This window comes from Penicillium psychrofluorescens (assembly GCF_964197705.1).
Source record: "Penicillium psychrofluorescens genome assembly, chromosome: 6".
In the NCBI taxonomy this organism is placed as follows: domain Eukaryota; kingdom Fungi; phylum Ascomycota; class Eurotiomycetes; order Eurotiales; family Aspergillaceae; genus Penicillium; species Penicillium psychrofluorescens.
This window is the reverse complement of record NC_133444.1, coordinates 1,265,395-1,286,517: the sequence shown is the minus strand read 5'-3', so window position 1 is coordinate 1,286,517 and position 21,123 is coordinate 1,265,395. Positions and strand designations below refer to the sequence as shown.

Genomic DNA, 21,123 nt, shown 5'->3' with positions numbered 1-21,123 from the left:
GGAACAACAAAACTTTCTCAATAGTCCTCAGGCGCGGCCAGGTGGAGGGTCGGGAGCCGTGATATGCAACCTGGGGATTCTCATCACACGGCCGAGCCGGGTCCGGCGCCTATCGTCTACGCTGAGAGGTCCAATGCTGGTGTCCCCGCATCCAAGCACATCGAATAGCGATCAGCATCGGGGCCGGATTTAGCAGGGATAATGAATTGCTCGACAGACCAGGGGGTAATTGGCACTAAACCACGCCCACCCTGACTGTCGGGCCAGGGACTCGGTGTGAGCGGCCAGTCTACAGTTTCTTGGGCTTCAAATGCCAGGAACGAATCGGGATGAGGGAAATTGTATTGTTTTAGAAGTGATAATCATACTCTCCACCTACAATAGACTTGCAACTCGGCTCATCAGGATCAAAGCCTGCCGAAATACGAGTTGTAACCTAGACACTTTGGCAAAAATGTCAGCAATCGACACACTCACAAATGCGATCGGCATAAAGCAGTAGAATGAGGGGTGTCAGATAAATGCCTTGTCACAGGCGGTGGTCATCAATTAAAAATTCCTTATGTTGACCGTCGTGATAATATTGAATGTAATTCATCATGAAATGAGGGGGGAAAGCAAAACCAGCAGAAGGGGAAAAAAATCATAAACTCACATTAGTAAAAAAAACCAAAGTATATAAGCCTCGGTTCAAAGATCTCTATTCATAATCGGTCAGCATCGAGAACTGACTGGACGTTGCAGACACAGGCACGAGACTCGGGACTGATCAGTCATGACATGTATCGTCTTCGCCGACTGACGCCGGCTAGGACATATGCTTGTCTTTTTGTTGTGTCGAATCATCACGGAAAGATGGAGCCAAAGGGAAGAAAGGACGAGGTCCAACGTACATCTACTTTATGGCATATCTGTAGCAGATTATCAGCACATGTCATGACAATCGCAATGATGAGAAATTTTCAAAAAATAATAAATGATTCAGGAAAGCATGAATGGTATTAAAAAGAAGGTTGTCTGCATCGAAAACTCGGATAAGACTCGTCATCTAGGGTGATCATCATAGAAGGCGAATGGAAAAAACAAAACAATAAAAAAAAAAAAACTGCATACCTTTTCCTCGAGGGATCTACTATATCTGGGTTGAGATGAGCCAACATACTGCCAATCGGAAGGGTCAGTGACTAGTCACATAACCATTCCTCTCTCAAGACCATGAATATCTTGGGGTTGTCTCAGTGGGCGAGGTTTTCTAGGCCTGCCACAAAAGGGCATCTCCATCATGACCGGACGTTGTCCGTCGGAGCCCAGTGCCGCTTCATCTTTGGACAGGGTGGGGATGCGATGATGAGATGTGCGGTTTGGCTTACCACTCAAAAGCCTCAAGTTCCTAATGAAAATCTTCGCAACTGTTAGCATACAGTGCGACAACAAGAGATTGTGTGACAAGATTGGTGTTGAGGTAGAGAGATCAGTAAAGCCATTGGTTATCGTCAGCGGCCCGAAGGCCTTGGACGGTAATTTCCAGCGTATATAATACGAAAGCGTTCATCATGTAAAATGGGAGATATTGGGGATATTGGGGATGATGGGGAGGTGGTCAACTCACGATTTACAAAATTGCCTGGATGCATTATAACAGCATGGGAAGATTAGGTTAGTTCTAGAAGAGCGAGTTAGCTCCGAGCATTGAGAGACAATGTGTGGGTTTTCCAAGGAGAAAGTGCGAGAGTGACAAGCTCAGCCTGACGTGCAAATAACAGAAGTTTCATTCCCCGGAGGGTCAAAGACTCTAGTTTGAAATGGTTATGGGTATCATCATGTTGCTGGGGAGGAGATAGATGAAGGAAAAGCAGCTTCAACTTACCAGAATCAAGAAATGATGAGAGTTGTCATGTTGAGTGGAAGAGAAGCGAGAACAAGAAAAATCAACTTTTCAAGCTCCCGCCCCGGAACTACGTTTTACCGATACTAGCCCAACAGTGCCTAGCGTTGACACCTCATGAGTTAGGCAAACATTACCTAATATAGAGAGGCTCACATGACCCTTCCGCCGTCGATCCCGACATTCGGGAAGAGTACGAGAAGAAGGATCGGGATCTTCCGAGTAGTAGAAATTGGGGGGGAAAAATATCAGCAGCTGTTGATATGAGACCGGTCTGCCAATATTGAAATCTGTAGTAATTCAGACGACCTACCCGACTCTCTATCCTGATTCTCTCTCTCACCACATTCTATCCAGAGCGACCCACGGGCATTCCCGGTCCACCGGGAAGAAGAAAAACCGGCCGAGGGTCAGGCGGGGCATGACGAAAACCACTGATACCCAGCCTGAGGTCACTGCCCCGCCGCCCGGCTATAGCGAGTGACCTGTTTCCAAGTAGTTTGTTGGTCGCCCCGTGACGTTTAGAGGTCCACGACAACCACGAGCAGTTCCATATAGATCCATTCTTTCCCGGCGCCCTGAGCCGAGACAAAACTTCTTCCCTTCTTCCTCCAACTATCGCTTCCCCCCTCCTCAACCTCATCAATTCCCTCTTAATTCCAAAATGGCCGGCAATGACAACGGAGCGCCTCCTGTAGGCCAAGAGAACATCAACACCGACATCGTCACACTCACTCGCTTCCTCACAGAAGAGCAGACCAAGTACCCCGCGGCCTCGGGTGATTTCACGTATGTACCAGCACCCGCTCCCTGACCCCAGCAAACTAGAACTAACGAATCGATCAATAGACTCCTGTGCCACGCCCTGCAGTTCTCCTTCAAGTCGATCGCCTACTACATCCGGCGCGCGTCGCTGATCAACCTGACCGGTCTCGCCGGCTCGTCCAACACCACAGGCGACGACCAGAAGAAGCTAGATGTGATCGGCAATGACATTTTCATCTCGGCCATGCGCGGCTCCGGTAAATGCCGCATCCTGGTTTCGGAAGAAGAAGAGGATGTGATCCGGTTCGACGAGCATCCGAACGCGCGCTACGCCGTCGTCTGCGACCCGATCGACGGGTCGTCCAACCTCGACGCCGGTGTGTCGGTGGGCACCATCTTCGGTGTCTTCCAGCTCCCAGACTCAGCGCTGGGTGCCGGCAAGACCATTGGCCCGGAGGTGCTGCTCAGCCCGGGCACCGAGCTCGTCGCCTCGGGATTCACCATGTACGGCGCCTCGGCGCAGCTGGTGATCACTATGCGCGGCGGCGGCGTCAACGGCTTCACGCTCGAGAACTCGCTGGGCGAGTTCATCCTCACCCACCCTAACATGCAGCTCCCCGCCAAGCGCGCCATCTACTCCGTCAACGAGGGGAACAGCATGTACTGGGACGAGTGGTGCAAGCAGTACCTACACAGCCTCAAATACCCCGCTGTCGAGGGCGAGAAGCCGTACAGCGCGAGGTATATTGGCAGCATGGTGGCGGATGCCTATCGGACTCTGCTGTACGGTGGTATCTTCGCCTACCCGGCCGATTCGAAGAGCCCCAAGGGCAAGCTGCGCATTCTGTACGAGTGTGCGCCTATGGCTATGTTGTTCGAGAACGCTGGCGGGTTGGCGGTCAACTCGCGCATGGAGCGCTTGATGGAGGTTGTTCCGGAGCACATCCACGATCGGAGCGGTGTCTTCCTTGGATCCAAGGATGAGGTCCAGAAGGTTATCGATATGTACAACAAGTACAACAAATAAGCGCTTGCCATCGCGAGTTTCTGTTTGCTTGAATGAGTTATAACTGCTGGACGGAGATCGAGCTCTGGTCTCCTGCTTGATGATTCCACGACAAGCTCTTCAACTCGCGGTCTTTTTCTGCATGTCCTTTCGGTGGAAAAGTGTGGAACGAGAGCTGCGGAGTATGATCGGTATCTCATCTCATGGAAATGAAAATAAAAATAAAAATGCAATGAAAAAAATCTTTAATATACCTGCTGTTGCCTGATCGTAATAGGAAAGCTATCGTCCCTTTTTGGAGACCCACTAGAAATCCTACGTCGGAAGCAATAGAAACAATATGTTTATTCTAGACTTTCTTACAGTACACACAGAAAAAGAAAAGAAAAAACCCGGGCGAACAAGGAAGGAATCCCGCCGGGATGCCCAAGAGCAATAGATGAATAGAGACATCAAAAGCACAGAAAACCCTATCTAATCGACAGGGTCTTCCTCCAATAACGTCTTGAAACTGAACGGCATGAAGGGAATACCCTCGCCCATGAAATGTTTCGACATGGCCTCGACCCAGTGAAGACGAAGAGAGTGGAGCATTGCACTCACACCCTCCATGACTATGAGAACGAGCACTGAGAGCACGAACCACAAGTAGAAAGTGACGACGATCATGATGACTCGCACGGTGGGGTTTTCCTGTTCGAAGGCGCCGCCGATAGTCATGGTCCAGAGCACAATGGACAGCTGCTGGTGCGCGAGAGACAAGGCCCAGAGACGGAGGTAGGAGGCAGTGTGGGAAATGCAGTTGAGACAGAATTCTATGGTGTGAATGACCTGGTGAATCATGACGTCGGCAAAATCGAACTCCTCATGTTCTTCGCCTTCGTTAATGTCTTGGGCAAGCATCGCCACGCCTTCTCCGTCACTGGCCATGCTGTCACGGAAACCGCCGTCCATGTCGCCCTCATCTTCCAGTGCGCTGACTCGAGCTTGTTCTCCAAGTCCTCGGTACCCTAGGGCACGAGCACGGTTGTGCTCCCAGCGGAGATAGAATGGCTTGTAGAAGAGCATGATCGGGACCTGGACAACGGCCAGGAGGAGTAAAAGGGTTTGAACTACGGCCTGGCCTGAGTAGAGTTCTTCGTCGACCGAACCAGGGCGCAAAAACATGAAGATAAGCATGTTGAGCAGACCGGGCGGATTCTCGCCTCTACCCGGCCAGTCCACGAACCATTTGTAGAGGATGGTCATGACGAGGTAGCCGAAGATGGACTGGAAGAAGAGCATTCCGGGGATAAAGTTGCCGATAATGTCAACCTTGGACTTGAAATGCCGGGCATTGATATATTGATAGCAAAGAGCATATGTCATCTGCACCCATCGATTAGTCAAAGAGTGTACCCAGGAAAAAGAAAGAGGTTTACATACGTGAGACCAGCCAAGCACGATACTCATCTTCATCTTCATACTGTTCGAAAACAGCAGCCCATTCTCGGCCTCGTGCCAATTCCAGTCCAGACCAATCGGGAAGCGGTAATTACCTTTCAGCGATGCTTCGACCAGTTGACCTTCCTTAATATCCTGGGGCCATTCCCACTGACTGGAGAAGAAGGTGAAAGGCTTGGAGAAGATATCGTTGTAGATGAAGCCAGTATACATCGCGAACAGGCCCATCATCAACATGATGTACCGCCCATAGAATGCCATGTACGATATCTCGTCAAGCTTGGTCCGCGCCAACTTCTTCTCCCAGAAAATCAGGGCGACAGCAGTCAATGTCATCAAAAACCCATGACCGAAATCACCAAACATGATGGCAAACAGGAAAGGGAAGGTGACGACAGTGTACAAGCCGGGGTTGGCTTCAGAGTATTTCGGGACACCGTAAGCGTTGACAATGGTCTGGAATGCTTCGGTGAACTTGTTCGTTCTGACAAAGGTGGGAGGTGTCTTGTTCGTGCGGATCTGGTTGACAATGGTCGGGACAGTAAGGCCAGCCCGGTCGTTGACATCCTGGAGGGTGGACTTGATCAAGGCAAGTGAATTTGTCGGGCACCATGCCTCGGCGATCAGCGTCTTTCGGGCCTGGTCGTAGGAGAATTTGTTCAACGTGTCGTAAACGGCCTTCTCCTTCTTAACGACAATCATCCAGGCCGCGAGGGAACGCGCAATCTGGGCGAGTTCTGCATCAAGAGTGCTCTTGGTGTTCCGCAGCACATTGCCCACGTCGCCCAGGCGGGTGTTCACTTCGTGAATCTGATCGCGTCGGAGCTCGCTGTTCTCGTCGACACCGTACAGGGAAGCGCCGAGGGACTCGGAGATCTTGCGAATCTTAGCAAGGATGTTCTTGCCGTGGGCAAAGATGACGAAAACGCTCTTGTGGATTTCCTCGTTGGTCGTCGGGTCGATAATAGGCTCTGGAATCTCCGACTGGTTCATGTAGAGATTGCCGCGCAGGGTACGCCAGAGAATGCGTTCAAAGGCACCAATCCGGTCGCGAGGAATGACACCAGCAACAAACCCAATGTTCATCTCGGAGAAACTCTGCTGGCCCTGGGTATCGCCGTTGGCACCGCGACCGCCTTCAACATCCCGCAGTAAAGGAGCCTCATCGTTGTCAAAAGATTGGCGGATGTCCTCGGTGTGGGTATGTGCCCGATCAAAGAAACCACCGGCCTCTCTCAGCACCCAGCGCCACTCTGTAAGCTCGACTTCACGCTTCTTCAACGTCTCGTAGCTGTCATTGAGGGAGGCGATTCGCTGTTCCAGGCTCTCGCTGCGTTCGGCCAACTCGTCGATTTCAGAGGCAAGGGGAGCCGCCAGGGTATCCGAAAATTCCGTGGAAGATCTCATAGGAATGGCAGCCTTGTCCATCTGAGTGTGGAAATAGCCTGAAAGAAGGTCAACAAGCGGTCCTCCAGCAAGCAGAGATGGGGTTATATCATACGCAGCTGCCTCTCGACATTGTCCAAACGACGAATCTCCTTGGTGAAAGTTCTCTGGAAAGCGTTGGTGTCCGGGTTAAGCTGGCAAAAGTATGGCAAGTCAGTGGGGGGCGAGGTCCGTCAACGGTGATGAAGGGAAAACCATGGACTCACATCTCTGAACTGGACTTGGCCAACTTCACCCAGGGCGCTGACGACCTCTCTTCCGATCTCGTTGGAAATATAGAGCTGGGTCAAGCTCATGTCCGACGAGCGGAAGAAGGTATCACGCTTCGCCATGGTGGTTTAGGGAGGCTGCTTGTAGCCGTGTCCTTCCACCAGGGAGAGGGGGAGATAAAGGAGCAAGAAAGAGAAAGGAACGACTTGAGAGTTGATGCTCGGTAAAGAAGGGACACAGACGACTGAACGCCTCTGTTGTGAAGAGATCCCGCCAAAAAGGTTACTCCGTGGTCTGTCTCGGGTCTGGTTGACCTGGCCGCATGGCTGGTCACGTGTGGTCACGTGCTATGTGACGTTGATCTCGACAGGCATACTGTGCAGCAATACTAATATCAGTGGACGTTGTGACAAATGATTTCCAATGGGGAAAAGTGTATGGACTGCACAGTCTTAAGTTGGTTATCTACACTGGTCAGAAAATCAGGACAAGACGTGCCTTTTTGAGAGAAAAAATGCTACTGGTCTCCTTAACATATGCAAAAGAATTGTAGTGTGATCTGCATTTGAATTTACACACAAAACATGTCTGCAAAACCGATGGTTTACCCAATAATTGAGCAGAAAAGAGATAGGCTCATACCCTTGCTGAGTAGTACTACTACTAAGTCGACCAGCCGGAACGGGCGTTAGGGCAAAGTCCTTTCTGCCCTGGGCGGGTCGAATAATAGTCAGTACCCCCGCCTTGCGGCCACATTTCTCTTCTTCCTTTATCTGGTTTCCCTCCATTAATCCCCTTGTTATTAATTCTCTTTGTTCCTTCCTCTTGCTGTTATTTTTTGAGAAGAATTTTCCCCTACCATAGAGCCATGATTGACCCCAGTCTCCTGGCCCACACCATATCGTGACTAAGCCATGTGGTAGAAGGCGGTCGAATTCTGCCAGCGGGAAGGGGATATAATTCAGTTTCAGGAGACTCCTGTGTCCTTCGGGACATTTGGTCAAATGAAAATATACAGAGAAGATTAGCATGGCCCCTGCACTAAGGATGACACGCTCAATCAAAGAGAAGCTACCAGTTTTTTTTTTCTTTACACGATAATATTTGAGGTAGAGTGTCATCGTCGCTTTTTCATTATAAGGAAGAGGCGAAGGTGGCGGCTGTTCGAATCGGAGATGGGTACTGTTTGGAATTCTTTTTTTTTTCATCATGAACTCAATGTGAGGAACCTCAACAGTGGATGGCATTTTACTTCCTCGTTACTAGTCTCTTCTCACATATTAATCTGGCAATTTTTCGGTGTCTCATCGGGGCTAATTGTGAGATGACCCTTCCTCATGCCCATTCTTGCATGGCTACTAACATTTTCTTTCCCAGCCGCGGTCGACCGAATGGCTATTGACGCTCCCGAAGAACTGATTTTTAGTATGTTCCCTTTTCGTAGCATCAACTTCCCTGTCCAACCTTTTCTTTTTGCGGTGACTACAGGTCAGCGTACCCCGGTAGGAACTTCAGCGTACCCCAATGGTCACATGATATTTCTTGGCGCCCCATCGGGGGTACGCTGAGGTTTCTGCCGGGGTACGCTGACCTACGTTCTGTCTTTTTGCAAATGTTCTAGAAGGATATTATCTAATCGCTGTAGGCGGGCATTCATCATGTGAAGTACGGTACTGACCATGTTCCTGTACGGTGGTCAGCTGTCTTCAAGATGGCCCATCGAAATTACTAAACGCATAAAGATTTGGCATTACTGTATCTTCCACGCCCTTCTTGGTCTTCTTTGGGACACCATGACTTGGCGACAACAGGGAGGCGGTGAACAAAAGTACGAGGTGGTGTTTTGGGGCCGAAAAATGATTCGGTACGTCTTGCCGGGCAGCCAAACTATTGTTTTTCTTCCTTCCTCTACATCTTTCCTCCGCATCCTTCGTCCACACAATTATCCAATCCGTTGGATTGATCCATATCCAAGAGAGCCATTTCTCTTCGAGAGTAAGAATCATGGCACGTCTGTTGGATCTTCCCAACGAAGTGATTCTAGCCATCGTGGACTACCTACAAATGGACACGAAGCAGGTAGAACTGTCATTCTATGAACTTGGAGATGCCTACCGCTACGCGATCCACCATAATCATCCACTGAGAGTTAAATATCTTCATTCTTTCCTACTCACCTCCCATCGCCTGAATAGTCTTCTACAGCCAATATTCTATGGTGACATATTTGTCCGCGAATATTGTCGCGTGGGCGAGAAGGTTCCGGTGCAGCAGCTGAAGTGGAGTCTTGAGAAGAACCCAAGTCTCCAACAACACATCTTTTCGGCAATCATTCCATGCGGGAGCTCCTGGCGTGACCGCTCTATTCGTGATAATTTTCAATTTTTTTGGTTCACCAACATCCAGACCCTTACTATTCACGAGTTTAAGGATTGGGAGCCCATGCAATTTGAAAACAACTCACATATTGGCACTTCACCCGTGGAATGTCTAAGGTTGATTAATTGTGGGGCGCATGAGGAGGCGTTGGCCGCTGTGCTAAGCTGGCCAGCAGCTTTAAAAATACTTCACTACGATGCTGAGCAAGGCGAGTGGGAGGGCCATTATGGAGATGAGCCAGCCAAAAGCTGGACATGTGCTGCTTTTGTGCGTGCACTGCGACCACAAAAGAGAACGTTGGCAGAACTTACAATGACACGGCCGTGGCTTGACCATGAAGGACTGGGCAATGGACCTCGCATTGATCTGAGCGAGTTCACGTCCCTTAAAACTATACGCATTTACCACGTCTTTCTCTGCGGGTGGGATGATCCGTACGGGATTTGGAAAGGCTTACCTCAGAGTCTGGAGGTGTTGGAGGTCTTTTACGACGATACAGATCTGACTCAATTTTTGTGCGAAACCAACGATGAGCAATACGATACTTTTGTTCTTGATTTGATTAGACATAAGAGGTCGCATCTCCCATATTTACGCACGGTGACCATCTTCTCGTTCGAAGCAGTCTATGATCCTGAAACAGAGGAGGATTTACCCGCTGGACTCTGGACGTTGCCCTCTTCGCTCGCGCGTGAAGCTGAATCCGCTGGGGTAAAGCTGAACGTGTGGCTGGGACGCCCAGATGCGCCAAATTTCGAGGAAGCCGACGTTTTTGGATCACTGAAAATCAGTCAAACCGATCAGTCTGTCCGACTCAAGCAAAGAGTGGCAGCTAGGCGGAGCCATGTATCACCATGCAATCTCTCCCAGGAACTTCTAGCAGGGAGAGTCAAGTCCTACGGACGCTACACCCAACTGCAATTCTAAGCTGAAGGAATGAGTTTTATTTAGGACAGACTGCACATATATTCGCTGCTGGTCAAGAATTAGCAATAGCTAGCTAACCACCACGGCAGAGATTCCTGCTATAGTTTGCGGAGATGTTGGATCGTACGTTCGCTGCATTTAGTCGCGTGCCCTTGAGACGTGGTTAGGGACTGACAATATATCATATCACGAATGAAGTGTAGCTTTGAGGGGCACAGTCTCGGTGTCATATTGTACAGATCCTCTTTGGCAACTCTTTATTCGGTTGGGGAAGCTGCTCTCATCCCGAACGAAAATATTCGTGAAATCGAGTCAAATCTTATTACTCAGACAAAGTAGTGGTAATCTGTACTTTCGGACAATTGTGATTAGAGCGAAAAGGCTGCATTTGTATTATTCTTCATCGTTCAACTTGCATGCAGCATAACATGGTAGTACTGTATATGCTAAACTTCAGACATGCATTAACCAGTCTCTTCGTCATTCGTTTTCTTCTGACCGTCATCTTCCATCATCCTCTGGACAATCTGCGGCACAACTTTCCTCTCAAAGCCGTCTTGAAATATGCCCCCATGCTTCTTGGTCATATGATCATATATGTCGCCAGGAATAATTTTGGCACAGAAAAAGCACCACTGCGCGCGGCACACGGGACAAGTCATATGGCCACATCCAGAAATCTTCTCAGTAATGACTTTGCAGCGCGGACATGGCGCGAGATTCCGCATACTGCGCTCCTCTTCCTTCTGGCGGGCCAAGTCTCGCTGACGCTCTGCTGCTTCGGCAAGACGTGTGTTCCTCTCCAATTGAGCGATGGCGAATAATGCCTCTGCTGTCTGTCGCTCTTCCTCTAGTCGCTGTCGTTCGAGCTCCTGTACACATTCGTAACATGACCAGTTGGCTAGCTGGGGCGTTCCTCTCGCGCAGGTCCGCTGCATATACTCCTTAGCGGAGGCACATTCCCGACACCAGGCATAAATCGAAGTGCCCTTGTCGCGTACTGCATCAGCCAGCGCCCTGACCCCCTGGATGCCCATTCCATACTTGGCGAGCGTGCGAGGCGTGGGGTATCGGCGGCAGAACGGACATGCAAGAGCGGAGGTGTTGATAACAGAACCAGGTGCGTTCTGGCCATACCATCCTGCTAAGCAGGTGATGCAAATTCGCTGAAGGCACCCGCGCCGGCCACAAGCTAGGTTCAGTGTACCGGGCTGAAATGCTGAGAAACATAGCGAACAGTCAATCTGGCTTGTCTTGCGCCCAATAACCATCTCATATATAGTTGATGCCAACTCATCTGCATTATGGATGCGCTTTTCCCGGTGAGTGAGTGTGGCCTTGCCGGATGGGAAGAGCGTTATCCGAGAAAGGAAGCCTGTAGTTCCTACATTAGAGGCCGTGGAGAATAGCGAATGGTTCTTGAACAGCTCTGCGGCAGCATTTTGTGTGTCGTGAACAAGCCAGGAGAAAGTGTTTTCCTTAGATATTTCCCGTGCAGTCATTTCCAGGCCTGAAATTGTGTTTTGGCCTGATGTACAGGGAGGGCAGGTGAACTCTGATTCGTGAAACGAAGACGGTCTGTATGCTTTAGGCCAAATCATTCGGTTAGAGCAGTTCTTGCACTCGACGACAGGTGCGGTGCCTTGTTGCTTCCTGCAGTAGTGGCACTTTGTTCGGACATTTAGTGCATCGACATTATAAACAATGTACTGTGCCCTGCAAGAGACAATAGCACATTCGACCCATGTTGCTTCAGAGACGCAGTCGACATCTCGGGAGGCTCCAGTGGATATGTAATTCTCCTTGTCTTTCTGGGTAGCATAGTCTGTAGCCAGACACATACCGCATTTGCTATTATTTCCCATAACCGTGACAGATCGAATGTATTGGCAAGATCGACATGTAGCCAAAGGTCCGATGGGCGCACTTGACTTCTGTGGAGTCCATGGAACACGGGCCGTCAGGGGAGTGTCGAGATTAAGTTCCAAGATCTTGAACGCAACCAGCTGCTCAAAAAGCTTACGATCGGTTTCGTTCAAAAGCCGGACAGGTTTCTTAATCACCTCCTGGTCTTGCAGCATTGCCGCTGAGTCCGCTTGGCATGTCTGGTATCCTTCGTCGGCATCCACGAGGAGGGTCAAACAGCCCACGTTCCAGTTCTCGGGCACAGAGATGTCGTTCCACCTGTCCTTGAACAGAAGCATCTCGCTTACAGCAATGTCAGTGAAGTGAGTGATCCCCATCCGTATACTTAGGGCGGCGACGAGCGCAGCCGGACGACCCGATAGCCTTGTACCCGGGACAATGAGGTGGAAAAGCACCTTCCAAAACTGACGACCATATCTCTCCGAAGCTAGAGCCAGGGGAATTCTTGGCACCTGATCAGTGGATGCAGCTGCAATATGTTCCGGCATCTCGCTCGCGGATCCAACAAATGTCAGTTGGGTAAGAATGCGGCCAACACGCCGCAGAATGGGAGCGTTGCAGGATCGACCAATTTCGAGCAGGTCACCTCTTGTCAATGCTGAGATTGGTTCATCTCCGTCTTCACTAGTGCTGGAGAACCGTAGCGTAGGATCCAGAAACACGCAAGGAAACTGTTCCGTTTCATGAACAGCGCTGATGATAGCTACAACTTCTTCCGTGTAATCGTAGGAGTTCTCGAGCCACGCATTCATGTGAGCCCGTTCCTCTGGGTTTTGAACCTTGTCGACATTTTGGCTGAATGCAAGGACAATTTCATCGCGTCGAGGGTAGGTTCTATCGCTGCACAATGCTCTCCACATAGTTCCGAACACAGGATTGAGTGCTATAGCTCGGACATCTTCTTGAATTATGCTCATCAGCTGCTTAACCGCTCGCTCCTTGTATTGTGCATCTGTCTTCCACCGCTCTGCAAGATCCATGACAGGAGTATCCTTCTTTGGAAGGTACTTTTTCATGACCTCGACAGTCATTCCAGTGCTGGTGAGGTTCTCGGACAATGTCTTACACGGAGAAGGTGCCAAAAAACGTTTTGCAGCATTTTCGTACTCGCAGCTAATTTGCTTGATACCGTTGATAGAGATGTAGCGCGACAACTCCGCAGAGACCGTCTCCGAGCCCAACTCTTTGCTGACCCCTGAGACAGGCGCTTTCTCCACGCCCATCCAGTTCAAAACAATGTCGACAGTCACCTTTGAGATACTTGCAGGACGATTGTCGTTGAGGTGAACACAAGCACCGCCCGTTAAAGTGGCCAGGAAGTTATAGTACGCGGCACAGTATTGCCGCATGCCTGACTGGAGAATCGTGAAGACCTGGGCGTGTTTCGGTCCACTGCGTAGAGCATTACATCCAGCGATCCAATTCAAAAAGGTAGATCCGCTGCCGGAATAAGATTCTTTTTGAGATAAAGACTGTCTTTCTGATTCCGCATTCTTGCTGGGAGTCGCAGCGGGGTCATCCATGTGCGGAGGCGCATCGGTATAAAGCAAAATCATAGTCGTAGCATCGGATCGCATCACTTCATGTGCCTTGGCGAGGGCAGTCTTGACAGCCTCCGGATAGTCTCCCCCACCTTCAGCATCGAGGCCTCTTGCGAGGCTGACAAGATCGGGTTCCTGGTCTGTGGCTTCTGTTGCATTCTGATGCAGCCACCCAGACCATTCTAGTAAATTGCTGTCTCCATAATCGCGATATGCAAGAAGGCCAATACGTGAAAAACATTCTGTGAGCGCCGACACTGAGATGATCTGAGGAAGCGAGGTGTTGAGCGAGTTGAGATAGTTGGACATGGACGCGGTCGCGTCCGCGATAATCAGGTCCGGGGCTGCCATTTTCTGCTGTTTGCTTCAGGCTTGACACTTGGATTTCATTTCTTTGAACCTGGAGGCAGTTAACCTTCCTTTTGTACCAATAGGGACTGGCCCGTAGCAAAATGTTGACTCACCGTAGCTTCGCGTATCTCTTGTAATCTATCACACGTCAAGTATTGCGGCTAAAGACTAGTGTTTCGTACGAGTTGTCTTAAGGCCATTGCATTCATCTTGTGGCGCAGTCATACAAGTGCAAACTTAGAATGGTTTAGTGAGTCAACTTGGAAGTCACCCGAGCTGCATCGAAGCAGTCGGTTACCATAATCGGCCCAGCACGTTATGATGTCGAGGTGGGAAATGAAAGTATAGAGTAAGAATGGGTTTGTTTTTGTTTTTTTTCGCCCATGGCGCGTTTTTGGTCTAGCGGTTATTTTGCCCCAATTGTGAGTGACATTTGACAAGTGTAGGGCTTAGCCATGATGTACCTGAAAAGAAGGCCCGCCGTAGCCTTCACAGGCATGAATAATGGTATGAACATGAAATAAACATATTACTTGTAAGGACGATTTAACAAAAATCTATAGTACCAAACCTACTTTGCCCATCTAGAGCGCCGGCTTTGCTTTTCTGCTGCCGAATTTCCTGTGCGCTTCGAGGACCAGGATGAGCTGGTGCGCTATGCAGAGTAGCTCCATCTGCTCATTGCATATAGTGACATCGAGATCCATTCTTCCGTCCTGCAACATCTTGGTGGCGGCCCTTGTGAAGATCGAGCGCTTTCCGCCCTCGGGGAGCCTTCGCTTAAACCCAATGTCCGAAAGAACGGGGAAAAATCAATCCCCATTCCCTCCGCCCACCCAGTCACTCTCCCACGGCGGACCATACTCCTTATTCAAAGAATGCATCCACATGTACGACCCTGAGGACCCCTGCATCAAGTCAACAGGCATGGGCCGGAACTCCAGCCCGCGCTGGATCTCATCAGCACGGAACTCCTTGGTATGGACGAAGAAAATCTGCGACAGGGAGTTTTCCTCGAGTTCTTTGGAGTGTTCTTCCCACGTCGGATGCAGGTTGATCATTTGTTGTGAGGATTTCAGGGTCGAGAGATGGAGGCGTTCGAGCGGCGGAGTCTTGCGGCTGACCAGGTGCTCGAAGATTTGCTGCCATGTCTTTCCGGATGTGAGGGATATTTGGTTTAGGGTGAGGTCGGTGATTTGCGGGTGGTTTGTCAGGAACTGGAGTAGCCAGTCTCCGTTGGCGGTGATGCCTCGTAGACTGCATTTTCGAAGTAGGGGGAGTCGGGTTTCCGTTGCGATGGATTTGAACATCCCTTGGTAGAGAATGACGGGGTTAAAAAGCGTGTTGTAAAGGTGGATCTCGAGTGCTTTGAGGTTCGGCGTGAAGCTCAGAAACCGCGCCAGGCCGCCAAAGTCCTCCACCTTGAGGACTTGGTCTTCGCCGAGCCCTGCGATGGACGCCACGGCCGATGAAACCTCATGGCATGCCACGGGGATGCGGGGTGGACGCTCCGTTGCTCCGGTTGGGACCTTGGTCGAGATACTAAGGGCAAGATCCTCGATGGATTTGCCTGCGTCCTTGAACCCGGGCAGATCACGCATTGCACGGTTGGTGGCAATGTCGTATAGTGGGACACTGCAGCGCGGTGTCTTTTGGTATACGGTTAGAGCCTTCGGTGCTACGCCACTCTGGGCAATAGCTTCTATGGTGATGCAGTAGACGCGCGCAGCCCGCATCCAGACCGGGTACCATTTGGCCCGGGAATTATCGGTGGTCCTTGTCTCGTCACGGCCCTGGACTAGGACAGCATCAAGGTCGATACGATCAAGCTGGCCGATATGTTTGAGGCTGATGGCCAGAGATTTGACTATGTCATCATATGACAATTCATCTTGGCGTTGTTGCTGGGCGTTTAGCCAAGCCAAGTTGCTATCGGCTTCAGCGAGCACTTCATGGCTGCGACCCGAGGGAGTTGGATTGCCATCGGGTAAATTGTGGCCCCATCTATTGATCACTTTCCGCTGTCGGGTCTGATCGTATATCGTGGCCATAATTACCAGGTTTTTGGCAGCGGGTCCTAGTTCAGGGTGCACGGCCAGCTGTCGAAAGGATTGAAGACCAGACTTGCTCAGCTCAATTTTTTGATGACTGATAAAGGTTTTGAACCGGGGTCCGGTGCATCTCGCACAGAGTTTGCGGCTGCTCAGACGCAAGGCTTTGAGGCTGGCGAGATCGAGATGTCTCATGATGTCTTCCACGCACTCGGGTGGCAGATTGCTCGGGGTCAATGGTGTAGTTCGAGCCATAGTATGCAGACAATAAATCCTCCCGAGGCGGGAGAGATGTCAATCTGGTAGGTTGAGTGGAGTGGTTCGTTTTCGATTGAGGTTTGTGTGCTGTCAACACATCAAGGTGGGGTTGTCGTGGAGATATATATTGAAGATGAGCACAAGGCTAAGCCGCTAGCCAACTAACCAACCGCCGACCACGACCAAAGTACTTCCCAGGCACCCACTAGTTAGATGCAGCTTGAAAATCTGTAAAGTTCTCAGAACCTTAAGAAATGCTATGTATTCTATTTTCGCGGCATATCCATATCGAAAAGCGCTACCGTATCCCCCTCCGCCTCTACCTCATCGTAAATACGAAATCCATTATTCAGCAACACCTTCATACTCCCCAAATTCTCTTTATTACAAGCAGCGAATAGCTTCTCCCCCGCAGCGCCAGCACCAGTAGTAGTAGTGTCCGGAGGTACCACTCTCTCAAGATTCGACCACGCTTCCACAAGTCCCCCGACAGCCTCACTGGCATATCCCATCCGCCAGAAATCCGGATTCATCCCGAATCCCACCGACGGACTCGGGTGCAGAGAATTAATGCCCACCGTGCCGATGACCTTCTGGTCGGGGTCATCGGCTCGAATGCACGCGAAGAGGAACCGTCGGCCCGTGGCGCCCGAGGCTTCTGGGTCTGTGAAGACTTTGCTGGCGATAAAATCTTCGGTTTGTTTAATTTCCGTGTGAGGGACTTTGGGCCATCTGTGTTGCGCGTTGCTTCTGTATTAGCAAGTGTATAGGTATAGATCATTAGTATCCGCCGGGTTATACGGTTGCAAACCCACGGAAGGCTCCGTGCGCTTACAGAAAGTTAGCCACTTCCTGACGGCGTCGATATTCGAAAATTGCAGGCGCATCGCTTTTCTGTGCGAGTCGTAGAATCAGGCGTTTTGTGCGGATTGGGGTGATCTCGGCGGGGATTACCACCTGCACGGGCTGAGCGGGATAGAAACTCATTGGAAAGAGTTGTGGGATGGAGGGGTGGGTATTATTTCTAGGTGAGGATGCGAGTTAAGACACCCTGGCTGATATGCCTTGGTCTGAGAAGTCGTCCCATTTATTGTATTTGGTGTTGTGCAAGACAGAGTTGCAAAGGGATCTTCTCAATCTCACCCTCGTTGACTCATAGGCCTAGGCCCCATACCCGGGGGACTTGACTGGCACGGCTGTGATAGGGGAAAACCAAGGTAACAAAAGACGTGCCTGAACCGAGTGATAGGAACCGAGTGATAAGAGTGTCCACGAATAGATTTTTGGAAAACAGTTTCTAGATTTATATTTTCGCTCGTAATGGGGATCAGCCCCAGATTCATGCGGAAGCAGATTGCAACCAAGTGCTATAATAACAGTCCATTCTACCAAAGTAGTTACCTGGTATCCCAACCCGTATCATATCATATCATATCATACACCAAAACCAGAGCCACTGCGTAAACCGCTCGCCCTTCCAGCATCACAATTGAAAGGAGTACACACGCGCCGACCACAGTATATCCACCCTCGACGGTACTCACCAACCAGACAAATCACGCACCCCCCTCCCTCTTAGCATACTCATCCTCCATCCTCTCCTCATAAAGCCGATCAGCCTCCTCCTTGCTCACGGCGCGCTCGCTTTCCGCATTCTGCGATGAATCGGACCCCGGGGCGCTGACGGTGCCGCCTGTCCCAGTACCGAGCTGGCGACCGCTGCTGTTGTTGTCTCCGCTCGCGGAGAGCGTGTCGAGAGAGGCGCTGCCTGCTGAGCCGGTCGTGCGCGTTGTTGGGTTGTTTTGGGTCTCTTTGTCGAAGAGGGAGGCTGTTGGGACGGGCATTTCGAGATATGAAGAGGGATCGTCAAGGAAGAGGAGCGACTGATGTTGCTGGGATGAGCTGTAGATTTAAATGTAGTAGTCGTGTGTGTATGTGTTGTGAACTGGGAAGTGGTGGAGTTAGAAGGAGGTTGTTGAGCTGGAGTCGTCGCCACAGGTGTGTGGCGACTGGTTTATTGAGTCACACGTCATGCCAACACAGGCAGGTTTGATTGCCACGCTAATTGTCAGTAGGCATGGAGAGTCGTCAGTTGCACTGAATCGAATCTGTTGGACTGGAGGGCAGTCGTAATGTTATCGTTGGGGCAGACCGGTGGACACTTGGGAATATCATCAACAAGGGATGAGCACGCAGCTCCAGGGCAAGCTGACAGCTCTGCACCCAACCCAGCTACCTGACACGTCCACAACTGAGAGCAAAACCCTTAATTCTACACAGGTTACACACTAGTGCTCAACTACATACTGTCTCTTCTCCAACATCGAGCCACTGGCCCCAACATTGATGAAAAGAAAGGTCCACAAAGTGGAAAGAGAGTGCCAAAGAATACGCCTGTCAATGACCCGAAGGCCGTTGAACAAACTGTTCCGCCGCGCTGTGCAATGCAGGGACCAATCTGTGGTGGACCGCCTTCATGATCGCAGCCACCCAAACAAGGTAAGTATGAAGAAGAAAAGAAAAAAGAGGAAAATAAGTTGGGCGGGAAGCCCTTTTATAGGGGTCGGAGAGGGCGCTAGCGTAAGCGAGACCTGGATGGGTCATGTGAGCTGGGGATGAGTCAGCCGACCAGGGATGGAATGTTTACCTTTTGAGACCAAAAAAAAAAGTCTGGATTAGTTATTCGCTAGTCAAAGATTCCCAAGCCGTTCGATGGCTGTGTGGCGCCCTCGATTGGCTCTCCTGGCCAGCCACCAAACAGGCCCGGCGCGAACTTGCGTGGAGCCTTCCCCCTTTTTGCTCTTTTTTTTTTTTCGTTTCAATTCGACAGTTGCACAAGGAGTGAGTCGGCAGAGGACCGCCGGTCGTATGCCTCGAAGAGACAAGTGTCGGATAACTAGCGCTACGGTGCGGCAAGAGGGCCCCATCCTCACGAGAGCGTGCCATGGTTAACAAAGGTCTAGATGGCAAGGCTAGTGCCGCTAGAACGATGGAACCCACTTCGGGAGACCTAGACAGGGGAAGGAAGGACGATGTAGGTACAGACAGGGGTACATCGAAGGACATGAATATTTCCCCTGCGCCGGTCACGGTACACTCCACTACTACTGTACTCGGTTGACACCTACCCCCCTGAGTGAAGATATGCAAAACCTGCCTGTCATAATTTAGAAAGGATCGCTTCCTTCCTTGTCGGTAGAATATGTACTCGTGACCGTCCCGGCCGCATGGCAATTGCAGCGCTAACCAAGTAACTACCGTCACGCCATCGAGCTGAGCAAAGATCATCGAGGGTCGATCGACGCTGGCATTGGCTCATTTGTTGCAAGTCACGAAGCTGGCCCCAACGGGTGAAAAAGGGGAATCCAGGAAAGGGGGTTGTGATAGGGTTCAATTGGTTGCCGGCCGCGTGTGGATCGGCCGGTTGGCCTATCATTACTGAAAATGTTCCGAGGGTCGCCTTATTCGTTATTCTTTTATCGCTGCTGGATTTTTTTTTCTGGGCTTGTTTATAGACTACTGTTGATGGTGTAGAGCTGAGCTCTAGCTTGAACCATAGGAGCAGTGCAGAACGGCTAGGGACCGTGGTACGGACTAAGGAGCTACAACCCTGGCACGTAGCAGCGCAGCGTAAAAGGTAGTTAGGGCTAGCCACTTGTAACTCTCCGACACGGGACCGCAGAACTAGTTATTTGCAAGTGGGTCGCGGCCAAGGTGGTTTTTCAGTTCTAGACAAGGAGCCGCGTAGACTCAGGTAAAAAGGGGCCTTAATTAGGGGAAATTTAGAGTCGCTCTAGCGTGTTTTGAACGGCCGAGTCGGGATACTGAAACGGATACAAGCGGAAAAAGAGGGAATCTCGGGTTGCAAACGTACGTTGAAGTGTGGAAATGGCAAAACTTTGAGTCATCGATACGAGCATCCTGGCGGTCTACGATCGTGGGCGGGGGGATCCAACCGTGGAAAGGAGCGGTGATACGTCCAGATCGCACAGCATTGCGTGCCTATCGTTGCGAACAGCGAAAAGAGGGGTTGCGACAATCAGTGGCGAGCACACAGGGTTTGTATGTGGACGCCACTCGATCATGATATCAGATAGGTGATGGTCATGGGGTCGATGAGGTGGTTCAGCAGGGGTCTGTTGAGGAGAGCAGGGTTACTATTATTTCCCAAGGGATCGACTATTGCCGTGAGGAGGGGGCCGAAAAAGTTTGCCGGACAGGACGGGCTTCTGTTCTCCGCATAGGGGTTCTCTCTGGACTCTCTGAGACAAGTGTCACCGCCAGTGATACAGGCAGTACTTATCAAGAACTGTCGTTAATTTGCTGCTGTCAAACCGGCAAGGGGATCCGAGCTGCCGCAAATTACTGGCGATCCCAGCTGCATCGCCGATCACAGGAGCATGGTGGGAGGAACCGGGTGAATCCTGCTGGGATTGGATTGTTCGGGCCACGCCAGTGACGGGTTGGGGGGTTTGTCCATAATTAAGTATTCCAGGGAGAGGGCGTCAAAGTGTTTCATCTTTGTCCAACGAGCATGGCAGGTCGTAGTTAGTACTGGTTTCACAGAATGGACTCCAAGGTCTAGACGGGTGGTACATGTATACATGAACAGACCCAAAACCCCTGAAGGCATTAGCTAAGCCGACCCACCAGGCTCCCTGCAGCTCTTTACCCCTTCGGGCGCCATCAACAAGCGCTGGACTTTTTCTTTCCTTCTTTTCCCTTCCGCTCTCCCTTTTCCCTTTTTCTCTTTCTCTTCCCCCTCTCCATCCCACCTGCAAAGAAAAATTATACCCCCTCCCCGTCCCCTTTCCTAACTTCGTTGTGATACCCCGAGCTCCTCTTGCCTAGTGCTTGAAGCTCCTTTTCCTTTGCTTTTCTTTGAGATACCCCAAGATACCCACCAAAACCCGCTTTCTTGATACCCTAATACAC

The 21,123-nt window shown here is 50.6% G+C and overlaps 7 protein-coding genes across 7 annotated transcripts; 2 read left to right on the top strand and 5 right to left on the bottom strand.

Moving 5' to 3' along the window:
- Window positions 1–2,549: 2,549 nt before the first annotated feature.
- PFLUO_LOCUS9006 (6-bisphosphatase) lies at window positions 2,550–3,677 on the top strand (the record flags this gene model as incomplete). The annotated part of the gene is made up of 2 exons (XM_073786789.1): window positions 2,550–2,674; window positions 2,735–3,677. 2 exons carry the CDS (start codon window positions 2,550–2,552, stop codon window positions 3,675–3,677), a joined length of 1,068 nt encoding a protein of 355 aa, XP_073643009.1.
- A 453-nt stretch (window positions 3,678–4,130) lies between these two features.
- PFLUO_LOCUS9005 (H(+)-transporting V0 sector ATPase subunit a) lies at window positions 4,131–6,877 on the bottom strand (the record flags this gene model as incomplete). Its single annotated transcript, XM_073786787.1, has 4 exons — window positions 4,131–5,024; window positions 5,082–6,544; window positions 6,601–6,679; window positions 6,752–6,877. 4 exons carry the CDS (start codon window positions 6,875–6,877, stop codon window positions 4,131–4,133), a joined length of 2,562 nt encoding a protein of 853 aa, XP_073643008.1.
- Window positions 6,878–8,759: 1,882 nt separating this feature from the next.
- PFLUO_LOCUS9004 (uncharacterized protein) lies at window positions 8,760–10,061 on the top strand (the record flags this gene model as incomplete). Its single annotated transcript, XM_073786786.1, has 1 exon — window positions 8,760–10,061. The coding sequence occupies one exon, from the start codon at window positions 8,760–8,762 to the stop codon at window positions 10,059–10,061; it is 1,302 nt and encodes a 433-aa protein (XP_073643007.1).
- A 464-nt stretch (window positions 10,062–10,525) lies between these two features.
- On the bottom strand, window positions 10,526–13,879 carry PFLUO_LOCUS9003 (uncharacterized protein; the record flags this gene model as incomplete). The annotated part of the gene is made up of 1 exon (XM_073786785.1): window positions 10,526–13,879. One exon carries the CDS (start codon window positions 13,877–13,879, stop codon window positions 10,526–10,528), a length of 3,354 nt encoding a protein of 1,117 aa, XP_073643006.1.
- Window positions 13,880–14,691: 812 nt separating this feature from the next.
- Window positions 14,692–16,185, bottom strand: PFLUO_LOCUS9002 (uncharacterized protein; the record flags this gene model as incomplete). The annotated part of the gene is made up of 1 exon (XM_073786784.1): window positions 14,692–16,185. One exon carries the CDS (start codon window positions 16,183–16,185, stop codon window positions 14,692–14,694), a length of 1,494 nt encoding a protein of 497 aa, XP_073643005.1.
- Window positions 16,186–16,454: 269 nt separating this feature from the next.
- PFLUO_LOCUS9001 (uncharacterized protein) lies at window positions 16,455–17,175 on the bottom strand (the record flags this gene model as incomplete). Its single annotated transcript, XM_073786783.1, has 2 exons — window positions 16,455–16,938; window positions 17,024–17,175. 2 exons carry the CDS (start codon window positions 17,173–17,175, stop codon window positions 16,455–16,457), a joined length of 636 nt encoding a protein of 211 aa, XP_073643004.1.
- Window positions 17,176–17,744: 569 nt separating this feature from the next.
- Window positions 17,745–18,032, bottom strand: PFLUO_LOCUS9000 (uncharacterized protein; the record flags this gene model as incomplete). The annotated part of the gene is made up of 1 exon (XM_073786782.1): window positions 17,745–18,032. The coding sequence occupies one exon, from the start codon at window positions 18,030–18,032 to the stop codon at window positions 17,745–17,747; it is 288 nt and encodes a 95-aa protein (XP_073643003.1).
- Window positions 18,033–21,123: the final 3,091 nt, after the last annotated feature.